At 49.8% G+C, this 13,134-nt stretch overlaps 1 protein-coding gene across 1 annotated transcript in view; it reads left to right on the forward strand.

Moving 5' to 3' along the window:
- The window catches only part of Galnt14 (polypeptide N-acetylgalactosaminyltransferase 14), a 211,110-nt gene that overhangs the window by 163,297 nt on the left and 34,679 nt on the right, over positions 1-13,134 (forward strand). Inside the window, exons 4-6 of the mRNA XM_004839254.3 lie at positions 3,200-3,267; positions 5,197-5,262; positions 5,407-5,528. Of these exons, the coding sequence (XP_004839311.1) occupies positions 3,200-3,267; positions 5,197-5,262; positions 5,407-5,528 (256 nt within the window). The remainder of the gene's footprint in view (positions 1-3,199; positions 3,268-5,196; positions 5,263-5,406; positions 5,529-13,134) is intronic.

A 13,134-nucleotide genomic window follows, 5' to 3' on the forward strand; every position in this document is an offset into this window, starting at 1 on the left:
CCTGTGAGTCATACTAGAACGCAGTTTCTTGGGGTGCAGCCCCAGAGAATCTGACTCAGTTTATCTAGAGTAGAGCTGAAGAACTTGCATTTCTGACAAGTCCCCAGATGGCAAGGATGCTGCTGGCTTAGGATGGGCTTTGAAAATCTCAGCTGTGCCTCATGCCCATGGCTGTTATAGCTGCAGCATTCCTACTCCCAGCACCCACAGTCCCAGAGGTGCTACCACAGCACCATGCATACCGCAGACTGAAGCTCTCCTGCCGGTGAGCGGGGTTGCCCAGATGCAGTACTTGAACCCAAATCTGTCTCACTCCAGAAGGACTAAACTCAACTGTCAGTGGCCTCGGGTCTTCATTCAACTGTATTTATGGAGCATTTGATAAAACCTGCCTGCATATAGCACTGTGGAGTTCACGAAGCAATTTCAAACATCTCCTCATTTCGTACACACAAAAGCCTGTGAAGTAGGTCAAGTATTAATATCAGCTGCTTTTACAAGGGAAAGGTAATTACAGAGAGAAAGGGAGGCTGGGAGCCAAAGGTGCCTAGTTCTAGACAGCATGGCTCATAGGTGGTGAGGCCTCCTGGCCCGTGAGCCCGCACCACGCTTCCCTGCCACCTCCCCGAGGCTCCTGTTACAGTTAGGGTGCAGCAGGCAGAAAGAAGGTGGAGATGCTACCTGTGCAGCTGCCCTTCTCCAGAGAGGTGAGCTGCCGGTATGAGACTGAGTTCCGGAACCATCCCAGGAGAGTGTGGCTCAGACTGTGTGGGCCAGCACAGTGAGCACTCATTCCCACGCTGAGCCCTGTAGCATGAGTGGGGCAGCCCAAGGCGCCTGGAGCAAGTGGAGGCCAGCCTGTGCTGGACCAGCCCTGGAGCGCAGCAGTCTGCTATGCTGCAGAGGGCCTGGGGGGAGCCAGGGAGCTAGACCGCTGGCAGCCACCAGGGTTTGGATGGTGCCAATGAGGAATGAGGTAGGAACATGGGAGGGAGGACCCGGAGCACCGGAGGATCATCTCGGCCAGGCCAGGTTCCTGGGACGGGACTTGACCTTTTTCCTTCTCCAACCACCCCAGGCACCCAGAGCATTTGCCCATCTCAGGCCCTCCCAGCCCTGAGCCACTTTTAGGGAGACCCCACCGTCATTTCAATTGCTCTGATTAGAGGAGCAAAAACAAGCCAGGTGTTACCAGGAAATGGTCTAATTAGCACTTACTGCTGACGATTCTTTTTTTCCTGTTTTAAACCCTGGACATTTTTTATTCGCTAATCATCTCTCAGTTCAACCAGCGCAGAGCTGCACGCGATTTACCTTTTGATGTTCACAGACGAGAACTCTTGAATTTCAAAGAGCCGGCAGGGATTTGGGGGGAATCGAATGCAGAAGCTACAGCCATAATCAAACCTCATTAGAGGTTATTCTTCAAGCAGGTTTTTTCCTCTGTCTGCCTCCCTCTTCCCTCCAGCTCTGATTAGAGGGCTGGGCTGGTGGTTGGGTTTGTTGTGTTTTCTTTGGGACAATCATGGTGAGCGATCTCCTCCCAGCACCCTGGGAGATGCTGCAGCCTTCTCCACCTCCGTGTCCCCCCTCCCCCATAGACACTGACAGCAGGTTTGGGACTTTGTGTTGGGGTTCCTCTCCACTTTACACGAGTTGCCATGGTGAGAATTAAGGCTTCATAAATAAAGGTAGCTTCAGCCAAAGTTCCCTTCCAGGGGAGTCTGCATCCTGCTTAGAAAGTGGGTGGCACCAAAAACAGACTCAGAGTGGGCCTCAGGGGAGGGATGCTCACAATGCCTCCCCAGCACCCGTTCTGAATGCCCTTTCCAACACACAGGGGGTTTCGGGGGTCCTGTGATGGTGGGTCCAGTCCAGGAATGTTTTTGAGAATCCACATGTTTTGGGGGTGTAAGAACTGGGATGTGGCCATCACAGTCAGCACTGAGGCCCAGAGTTAATACAGAAACCCAGCTTTGCCTCTAGAGATTCACAGCACAGGACAGGAGGGGAGAAAGTAGCCCAAGTCAGTTCAATTTAAAAAATCATTAATGATGCACAAAATAGTAATAATTGCTACTATTTATCATCACTTAGTACCAGATGTTACAGTAACTGCCTTATATACATTTTCTCCTTTAGTTCTCTCAACAGCCCTGTGAAGTAGATACTCCTATAATTAACCCCACTGAAGTAACTTGCCCAAGTCTACACGGCTAGTAGCAAGTAGATGCTGGACCACATGCATTCAGAGGGTAGAGCTCACCTCTCCTGTGCTCCTCATTTTGTGCCCAGTGCCAAGCACGTAGAGGATGTGCACTAAATGCCCCTCAAGGAAATGGTTCTCGGCCAAGGCACTGTGCTGGATCTTGGTGATACAGAGAGAACTTCATCGGGGTTACCATCTAGAAGGAATGGGTGAAGTACAAAATCATCGGCCAGAATCAGGAAGTGATAAACGGAAGCAAACTGCTGAGGGATCCCAGAGGAGGAAGCAATTAATTCTCACTAAGTAGACTGGAACACTGTTACAGAGGAAGTGCCATGTGAACTGGTCCTTGTGGGCAGTGTAGGGCCATTTCAGGCAGTCAGAGAAGAGGCTCTTAGTTATGAGTTAGCAGGAAGGACATGTGCAGATACTGGTTTTGCCTGTGAGGTACATGGGGACGGGGGCCACCTTCAGCAGGTAGGAAGCTATGTGGAGCATGCTGAGAATTTGGAGTACAGAGTGGGAGCTGCTGTGGGACTGTGTCAATTTATTTGCACTACTGAGCATCTGGAGGCTCAATCTAGGTCTCCAAGGAGGCCTGGGAATGGGAGATGCAGGAACAGAAAGAAGAGGGTGAGCCAGGGCAGAGGTACGGGAGGTGAAAGGGATTTGAGTGACATTTATTTTCAAATACAACCAGCCAGACTCATTCACTAGTTTGATGTGGGGTTTCAGGAGAGAGAGGGTTGTTGGGAATGATGCCTGAATGTATTTCCAGGTGGTTCAGGGAGTAGTGTTAGCATTCACTAAGGTAGTGAAGGCACAGTTACATCCCTGCTGGCTCACTGGTGAGCAGTGTGACGCCACAGGTTCTCTGGTGGCTCTGAGCCTTTACTCCACCAGTACAATGATGTCTGTTTAAAACTCAGGTTAATACATATATTTTGCCACTGGAAGACATAATGATTTTTTCTTCTTTCCCTTTCACAGCGTATTAAACCGAACCCCTATGCATTTGATCCAGGAAATCATATTAGTGGATGATTTCAGCAATGACCGTAAGTAATAATATCACTCACTGGCAATGTAAGCACAAATGCCTGGTCTCAGCCCCTGTGTAACAGGCAGAGCGAAGCCCACTGATTCTCTGAGGATGGGGGAGAGCTGTGGTTGGTAATGGGCATGGAAGACCGAGTGTCCGTGCCTGGGCTCCTGGAGGTAAACTTTCCACTTGAGAAGCAATTTCCTGGATTCTGTGCTGTCAGCTTTTGAGGACTGGGACCCAAAAGCTATGGCCGTTGCTGGAGACTCCTGATTCTAATGCTGCATTAGCCTGCCAGTCTGAGCTGAGGCTAACAGCCCGCTTCTCTTCATTCCCGGGGACTCTGGCAGGGCCCTGTCTTTGAGATCCTCCATCGTACATCCCGTCACCTGGCCATGACACGGTGAGCAGCTGCCTTTCAGTCTCCCAACACACCAATCACCGTTTCCTACCTCCTACCGCTCTTAGCCATCGTATCAAAGGAGCTCAGTTCCACCCGTGTTTATACCCCAGATCTTCTTTTCCAAAGAACTTGCTGCAGTGTCCAGACATCTGTGCATTCACAATAATTACAGAAGCATTGTCGGGATTTGAGTGTTGGTAGGGCGGACACTTCCTCCCTCTGAGAGCCATTGTCCCAGCAGCCGGGGCAGTTCAGTGCAGTCAGCCTCACCCAGGCGGAACTGCATCTTCCTGGTAGGGAGCGCGGGGAAATAGGACGGCCCCTGGGGACAGCTCCAAGTCTCAGGAGAGCGGAGCCACTCACATCAGCCCAGATGCTGGGAGCTACTGTGGAAACACTGGAAACCCACCCTTGTGACTTGGAACCTCAGAGAGTAATGCAGCAATGGGCTGTGCCTGAGGGTAAGGGTAATCAGATCCGGACCCCCAGTGCTGGATCTCAGTGATCTGCTTTTCCTTCCCCGGTGAGAGATAGCATGGAGGTAGGGAAAGCTGGGGGGTAGCCTGGCACTGAGGCAGCAGAAGGAAATACTGTAGGATTCTGCTGGGTAGAATAGCCTAGTGGTCAGAGCCTGGGCTCAGGAGCTAGACTGTCTGGGCTCAAATCCTAGATCTCGAATTTACTCACTGGCCGCATGCCTCAAGCAAATAACTAGCCTCATGTTCAGCAACTTCCTTGTCTATAAAACAGAGAAGGTTGTAATGGTGCATGGTTTACATGGGGATTTACTATGTTAACACACCCAGAGCACTTAGATGGAACCTCCCCCAGAGGAAGCTATGCAAGTCTCTTCTGTTGCCTGTGAGGAGTCCAGGGCAAGCAGAGGCCACAGTCAGTAAACAAATGCAGCAAAAATGGTGGGGCTAAGTATGGAGTTCCGAGCCGGGAACTGGAGAGCTAAGGAAGTGATGGGATAGTGGGTGAGCTCAAGGTCAAGTGGCTAGGAAGGAGCCTCTCACCCACCGTGCCGCAGTGCCCTGTGCCATCCTGCCATTGCCAGCTCTTTGTACAGAGAAGCTGGCCAATCCTTGCACAAAGACAGCCTCCATAAACTGAAAGCAGAGTCCCGGATCTGGATCTCTCTCTTCCATTCCTGGCCTCCCGGCAGTTTTGACCAGACCCACTGACATGAACAGGACTCTGATCTTATCATTTAGTGGTCAGAGGAGAAATGTATCGAGGTGACTGGGCCAAGATTTCAGAGTCGGAAAGTTTTCAAGCAGGTATGCAGGTGACTGTGGGGACCGATCTGCTCCTAGGAGGCCCCGTTGGGCTTTGTCCTGAATGGGCCACCTTGGGTAATGAACAGCAGTGACTGGCAGCCCCTTCCATAGCCCAGGAGCTCCCTGGAGTCAGGACCAGACTGTGGCTGTGCAGTCAGGAGCAGGGACAGTGGGCAGGGCTACTGCTCCCGCTTCTTCAGGTTCACCTGCACGCAGTCGCATCCCTGGGCTCTCACTGGTGTAACCTTTGTCTTTGCAGCTGATGACTGCAAGCAGCTCGTCAGGCTGCCCAAAGTGAAGTGCTTACGCAACAGTGAGCGCCAAGGTAGGTCTGTGCTGCCCACAGGGCTCAGCTGTGAGCCTGGGGAGTGAGGCTGGGAGGCGGCTGGCGTACGTTTGAGGAGTGCTGGGCGGCTCCTGTCATCTTACCACATGATGGAGGGACAGTGGTTGTTTGTCCTTGACGCAGGTCTGGTCCGGTCCCGGATGCGGGGTGCTGACATTGCCCAGGGCGCCACCCTGACATTCCTGGACAGCCACTGTGAGGTGAACAGGGACTGGCTGCAGCCGCTGCTGCACAGGGTCAAAGAGGTGAGTGGGGCTGAGGAGCAGAGCTGAATATCCCACCTCCAGTCCTCTGGCGGCCGGGCAGGAGATTGCTGTCACTGTTTCACAAATGAAGGAACTAAGGCAGGGCGACCTGTCCCAGGTCACGCAGCAGTCAGAGGTGGAGCACAGACCAGGGTGTTTGACCATAACATTCCCCCAGCAGCCCTGCAATTCGGGCCACCAACAGTGGCATGTGACACTCCGTTTCCTGAGCAGGAGACTGCAGCAGGTTCCAGAAAGGAAGCCCTCCGGACTGCCTTTGGTAGGAAAGAGGCAGCAGAACCAACCATGCCTCACGCTCAAGTCCTGAGGCTTCTGTCTTCTTCCCACCCACTGTCATTCTTACCCAAGGTCCTGTGCCAGGCAGGGAGCCTGGATGCCGAGGGACCTGGAAGTCCTTGCCCTCGTTTGCCCTTAGTTGCTCTGGAATTCTGTATGCCTCAGTTACTTCTCCGGGAAGTGAAAGATATAATTTTCCCCTTACTATTGCATATTCTGACAAGTCCACTCACTCCCCTGGTGATCCACAGAACACACATGTAATAGACCAGAGGTGCTGAACCTATGGCGCGTGTGTTGTTTTTCTTTTAAGAAAAAAGATGTTAACGTATGAGGTTTGTTTTTTGTTTTTTTTAAGTAAAACCTCTGTATTGAGGCTTAATTGCAGGGTTGGCATTTTGCAATAAGTAAGTGAATTTAGGTTGCAGTTTGGGCATTTGTCTCTAATATTCTCCATCTCTGTTATAGACACGACTCTTGGTGCTTTTCATCACATTTCCTGAACCATTGACCGGTACCACCAGTCTTTTGAAGTAGGGATGAGGTATTCGTAACATACCCATTTCACAGATGAGGAAACAGTTTCAGGACTGTTATATAACTTGGTGATCATCCCTGGCCGGTACCTCCAGGGCCAGATAGTTGGTTGTCGCCAGCATGCTAGCACTGTTGCTGCTTGGTCTTTGTGAGAGCGACTTGGCTCCTGCTTGCATACTGACAGCACCAGGGGATGAGAGAACCAAGGGTTCCGGAGAGACCCTGGAAGTCCTCCCAATGTCGTGCAGTCCAGTGGGCCAGTCTCGGCAGGTTTACCAAGCTCCATGCGTGGTCCTAGATGGCAAATCCCATCAGTGACCACTTCTCTGAGGTCGGGAGGGGTCATCACCTTTGTGCTGTTTAGAAAAATTCTTCCTTTGGCAAGATATAGGTGAAGAGGTCTGAGTTGAGAACCACTACGTTATAAACAGAGTGGGCTTCTTCTGACACTGAGGCTTTTCCCAATGCACCCCTCCCTCTGCATGCTTGTCCACAGCCTCCGAAGCCCTCCCAGTCTCTCCCTGCAACACACCAGTGCTGCAGCCTGTTCTGAATGTCCTAGCATCCCCATTGCCCTACAGCTGACCAAGCCCTTCTGGTCCCTCCCTGGATGCCCTCCCTCCTCTTGCTCCTCAGGGCTTTGCTCACATCTCTCCCCCTCCAGAAAACCTTTCCTGACTACAGAACCAGCAAGGGTCACTCCAGGCAGTAATTGCTCTCTTCCCCCCACTTCCTCTTAGTTCTCCTTTCCCCTAACAGATGACAAACCCCAGTCTCTTCCTGTGGCCACTTCCAACTACTGTAGAATAGGTGCTCAGTGTTTGGAAATGATTTAAGAAACCAGATGTGTGGGGGTGGTAATACAGTTGGAATTAGGAGGAAATCAGGCTTACTTCCTGTCCCTAAACTAATTAGCAGACATGTATTAAGCAGTTCTTTGGGATAGAGCCCTGAGCACTGGAACAGGCTACGGAAAAGGAATTCATACCTACTTAGTCCTCCTTCCAGTTCCTGGTGGACTTGGCTGCACTGGTTTGCAAGTGACCTCCAGGGAAGGAGGTGACCACAAAGAGAAGAGATGTGCAAACTCTAGTCACAAGGAAGTTCCCTGTGAGGAAGGAATGTGGAACATGTTTGCTAGCTCTCAGATAGTGAAGTGAGGAAACCCACTCCGCAGCAGGGAGCTTTACCTCTCTGGCAAGGTCTTTCTGCTTGTGAATTGCTGACAGCAGCCCGGGGCCACTGAAGTCATCCTGTCACCACTCATGCCTGGAGCTGAGAAGAAACTGGAGTGTGTAAACAACTGAAAGTTAAGGCAGCAGAACACAGAAGGTTAGAGAATCTAGAGTGATTGGCTGGGGTGAGGTTGGAAACAGCATCTCTGACTATGGGAATTTTATACAAAAGAGAGGCGGTGCTGCCTCTATAAATTAAGATCATATGAAAAGGAGATTTGAAGCCCAGGGATAGAGTATAATAGAAAGCTTCTGGTGGGTCGGGGAGGAGAAGGCTGGGACCTCTCGCTTTCTATTACCAAACCCAGTCAGTGTAGACATTTTGGAAATTACAGTGGCACCTTGGTTCATGAACACTTTTGTTTGTGAACAATTTGGTTTGCACACAAAAGCATTTGGCAAAATTTTCTTTGTGTTTGCAAATTTCACGTCGGATGCAAACACGACCATGGCTGTCTTTCCTGGACAAACACAAATATGGCTATCTTTGCCAAAGTCATGGAACAAATTAAGTTTGTGAACCGAGGTACCATTGTATAACAGAACGAAAACTCATCAGCCAACATTCTATCCAGTGATGATATCCACTGTTACTAAGATCCTTTTCTCTTTGCAAAAAGTGTCTTTTTATATAGCTGCAGTTATACCTGTATTTACACAGTTCTGTATCCTGCTTTTTCCTTTTACACATAGGCATTTTCTAGGCAGTGTCGTTAAGGTAGTTCGCCCTTTACTCAGAATGGCAGATGTTTGTAGGGCATGCTGAGCAACCAGAAAGTTCATCTCTAAGGAAGAAATGAAGGGCTAGGCTCCAGGGCACGAGGCAGTGACCATACTGCTGTCCCCTCCTGGCTCTGCCTGCCCACCCCACTGGCCAGCTTGCTGCTCATCACTGAGAGCTGAAGGTCATGGAGCTGAGGCTCTCAGAAGAGGCTGGGGCTGCTGGGCTGGGTGTGATCCGGGCTCAGACGTGGGTCCAGGAGCCCTGCATTCAGCACTGTGTCCACAGGCTGCTGGAGGCACCTATTATAGCAGGGGACCCAGACATCGTAGCCGTGTGTGTGTGTGTGTGTGTATGTGTTGTAAAATACACAAAGCAAAATTTACCATTTTAACCATTTCAGAGTAAACAATTCAATGATTTTAGTATGTTCACCAAAATCTAATTGTAAAACATCTTCATCCCCTCAAAAGGAAACCTCACACCCATTAGCAGTCATTCTTCCTTCCCCTCTTCTCCCTGCCCTGACAAACACTAATCTACTTTCTGTCTATGCCTTTGCCTATTCCGCCCATCCCATATAAATGGAATCATCCAACATGTGAACTTTTGACCCTGGCTTCTTCCATTTACCATGTACGTATTTGAGCTTCATCCATGCTGTAACATGTATCAGTATTCCATCACAGCCTAATAATATTCTGTGGTATGTATAGACCCTATTTTGCTTCTACATCCATGGGTGGACGTTAAGGTTGTTTCTACCTGTACCTTCCAATGTAATTTTTTTGGCGGGTGCCTGTTTTCAGTTCTTGGGGATATGTATACAGAGGAGTAGAACCGCTGGCTCATGTGGGATTTGATGTGTCACCCACAGGGACATCTGCTCTAGGATGACTCTGTCCTTGCAAGGTGTGTTAAGGGAAGCTTGCTTTCTCTGTACAACCTTAATGAGCCTGTGAAGTCCTTCACATCCCAGAGGCTCTGAGCCCATCTCAGAAGCTCCCACCAAAATATCTGGATTCCGCATGCGAAGCCAGCCTTACCTGCTGGTCAGTCAAACTGTTCATCTCCTGCTCGAAAGTGAGGACTGCCTTTTTACCCCTAAACACTCCTCCTCAGGAGTCACTGGGCCCCAAGTTAGGGTCTGAGCTCAGCCTTACAAGTTGAACTCCCTGCTCGCCACTGCTATCTGAACTAAAGCTCTCAGAGCCAAGAGCTTAACCAGACAAACCCCAGACCTGCGTCAGGCTCTGCCCTTCACAGTGGCCTCCGAGGGGCGCAGAGGCTTACCTGAGCCCCCCCCCCCCGAGACAGCCCCAGGGGGCCAGGGAGTGTGAATGCGTGTCTCTGTGTCTTGTCTCAGCACAAAACGTGATTTGTTCTTGTGAGTGGAAGTGGAAATTTTAAGCGGCAATTGGAGTTTGGGATTTTCAAAAATAGAGAGAGATAAGAAGGAGGCCGGGCTTGAGCTGTCCTGAACCATCCTTAGCTGGTGTTTTCCACACTGAAAACCTCCCGAATTTCCCTTCTCTTCCCATCAGTTACATCATGATGCTGGAAACAACCACCAAGTTAGGTTCCTTCTGTTTTATTTTTTGTAACATAGGCTTCTCTTCTCCCCCTTCATCTACATATTTCTTTAGCGGGAAAGATTTTAAGAAATCTTAACCTCCAGCAAATCAATGATAGCTTATACAGACTTCAGTGCCTTCTCATGTGCTTTCCTAGCTTGTTCTTCACATGAACCCTGTTAAAAGGCAGGATCGTTTTGAAAATAATAATCTGTCTTCCCTTTATAGATGAGGAAATAGGAGTCCCACAGAGTGTGCTAGTTTGCTCAGGTCACATGTATTCTGGATGGCAGAACCAGAATAGGAACCCAGGTATCCTGTCAACTTCTCCCCGCCCCACTGTGTCCCTGCCCTCTCCTCCCTCCAGGCCAGCTTAGAAGTGCCAGGCTGTGTCTGAACCCCAGACTGGAGTCACTGACTCTCTGTCTGCCTTCCCTAGACCGAAGTCTCGCTCATCTTCGTATCCATCACAGTTCCTAAAGCACCACAGATTACTGGGGGTGCCGGTAACTGCATGAATCGGTGCCTCTGGAAGTCTCAAGGTGCCTGTCCATGTGGTTTAATTATGTGAATCGGTGAAGTAACAAGAGGTACAGCAGCCGAAGTGATTGATGGCTACAGCCTGGTGTTTCAGCTGTTTCAGCCTGTTATTGGCCCTAGTAAGGGAGGGAGAGGACCTTGGAATTGCATAGGAGAGGTGGGAAGGTGATGGAATCCAGGACCTGTCAGGAATCCCATGGCTGCCTGATTGGACCTAGAGGTGACCTGGCTTTCAAGATACAGCCCCTGAGGCACGAGGGCCAGGGCCCCTGGCAGGTCTGTGTATTGGGAGCTCCTCTTCCCTGTCCCTGAGCCTGCAGGAAGGCCACCCTGTTTAGTCCAATGACCCAGCTGTGTGGAGCCCATACCAACAGCATTCTGGAAGGGAGTTCAGAGGGTGGCTGGTCCAGAGGGTGGAAAACCATCCTGCCTGGCTCCCCGAGTCCTGCCAACTTCCCCAGGCTGCCTGCTTTTAACCAGCAGTGATTGAGCATCTCCTGTCCACAAGGGTCTGGACTGGGCTGAGAGACAACAGTGGAGCTGATGGCCACCATGCAGGGCACTTGCAGAGCTCTGTCCTGGCTTTGGTGGCCCCTGCAGTCCTTTTTAAAGGTCATGACTTCACACAGCACTTGACCCCGAATAGCCCTCCCTGCCTGGCTGCAGCAGCAATCCTAGGACAGAGGAGACTTCAGAACTGGCAGGAGGGTACCCTGGAACCTGGCACAGCCCCAGAGGCAGAGTCCATAGGTGGTTTCTGGAAAGTCTATGGCTCAAGTGAACAGCTAGAATTGTATCTTACATTTTCATTTTTCAAATATTGAGGAAAGATTTTTTTTAAAAAAAATCCTAACTAAACAGAATTATAGTTTGAGGGTCCCAAGGACCACCCTCAGGCTCTGTAATTTGCTAGAAAGACCCATAAATCAGCAAATCTGATATGGAGTATTTATTACGGTATGAGGATCAACAGAAGGACTTGATACAGCTGCAGAGACCCCAGAACTCACTGTCAGACCTATGAAGTTGTCTCTGAACTTGAGAACATTTCAGAATTAAAGTGGCAAGAGCATCTCTGGGGGTGTGTTTGTGTTTGTTTGTATGTGGACGCAGCGTATGTCTGCACACAGACATGCTGACAGTGGCCTGGACGAGCCCCCAGGGACCTCGGCAGCTGGGCAAGTGCAGTGCTGAGGGTGAATGAAGCATCTGTGCCACCCCAAAGGGAGCAGCAACACATTGACAATGAGCATTGCTTTCTATAGGAGCCTATTGGCTTTCAGAAGCACCCTGATACTGTCAGAGGGAGTCACATGTGGGAGGCTCAGGGACAAATTAAGTCTGTGAACTTAGAATCAGGCACTCAGTGAATCTGGAGCTTAAAATAAAAAAGACAACCTCATTCAGGGGAAAGATTGAGCCAGGAAATTAAATGGCTTCAAGGAGAAACAAAGGTTCCTGCCTGTGTCGGCCAAAGGAGAGTTGTGCAGGGAGGGGAAAAGCCATCCTGCCTGGCTCCCTGAGCCATGACGGCTTCCCAGGCTGCTTGCTTCCCTGTGAGCTACCCTAGAGTCTCCTCGGTCACTGCTGCTTTATGCTCCCCTCGGAAGCCCCCAGGGACCAGAGACTTTGCTTGCATATTTGGAAAACACTCCCTTGTATGGTTTTGATGCCCACAGATGGGTGGCATGGTGGGGGGGGCAGCAAGTGATGATCCTGGAAAGTAAGATGCAAGCCTGGGCTTTTTTTTAATTGATGAAAACATTGTCCATATTCATGGGATACTGCATGGTATTTTGATGCATGTATACAATGAATAATGATCAAATCAGAGTAATTAGTATTTCTGTCACCTCAAAGCATTAATCATTTCTTTGTGTTAGGAACATTCAAAATCCTTTCCTCTAGCTATTCTGCAATAAATTATTATAAACTGTATTTACCCTACTGTGCTATAGAACACTAAAGGCGATTCCTTCTTTCTCTTTTCTCTTTCTTTTTTTTTTTTTTTTTTGAAATTTTGAAACAAGGTCTTGCTAAGTTGCCAGGGCTAGCCTTAAATTTGTGATCCTCCCGCATTAGCCTCCCAAGTAGCTGGAATCGCAGAGAGGCACCACTGAGCCTGGCCTTACTCTTCCTTTCTAACTGTACCTGGGTACACATCATGCGTCTCTGTCCTCCCTCTCTCCCTACCCTTCCTATGACCTCTGTTCCACTCAGATGGACTCTGCATGTTCTCACTCATAGGCGGAAGCAAGCCTGGTTGTGGTGGTCTGAGATGCCATTTGAAGGAATTTCTGCCTTACTTTAGAGGTGATTTCAGTTCTCCTGAGTTGTGTGGCACAATTGGATTGCGTATCAGAAAGGCAGCTTTGTCAGCTACAGGAAGAATGAAAGGGGAGGATGATGAATAGGATGGAGAGGAACTTAGGCGCCCACGCTGTACTCTACACATGAGGGGATGGAGCAGAGGCAGGGTGAATTCAAAGAGCCAGTTTAGAGTCAGCTCCAGCAGAACTTGATCTGGTTGGAGGGCAGAGTAAAGCTTAATTTGGAGCTAGGGGAGGGCATTATCATCATCTATTAACAGAAATAAGGAATTTAGGAAAAGGAACATGTGTGGGAGAAGATAACCCGCCATTCGAAGGCTGAGTGAATGCATTCGAGGGTGGCCTGTGCATACTGGATCAAGGCTGGGATCC

Source organism: Heterocephalus glaber, unplaced genomic scaffold, assembly GCF_053883595.1.
Source record: "Heterocephalus glaber isolate CG9 unplaced genomic scaffold, H.glaber_assembly_v1.0 deba00001457, whole genome shotgun sequence".
Taxonomy (NCBI): Eukaryota; Metazoa; Chordata; class Mammalia; order Rodentia; family Bathyergidae; genus Heterocephalus; species Heterocephalus glaber.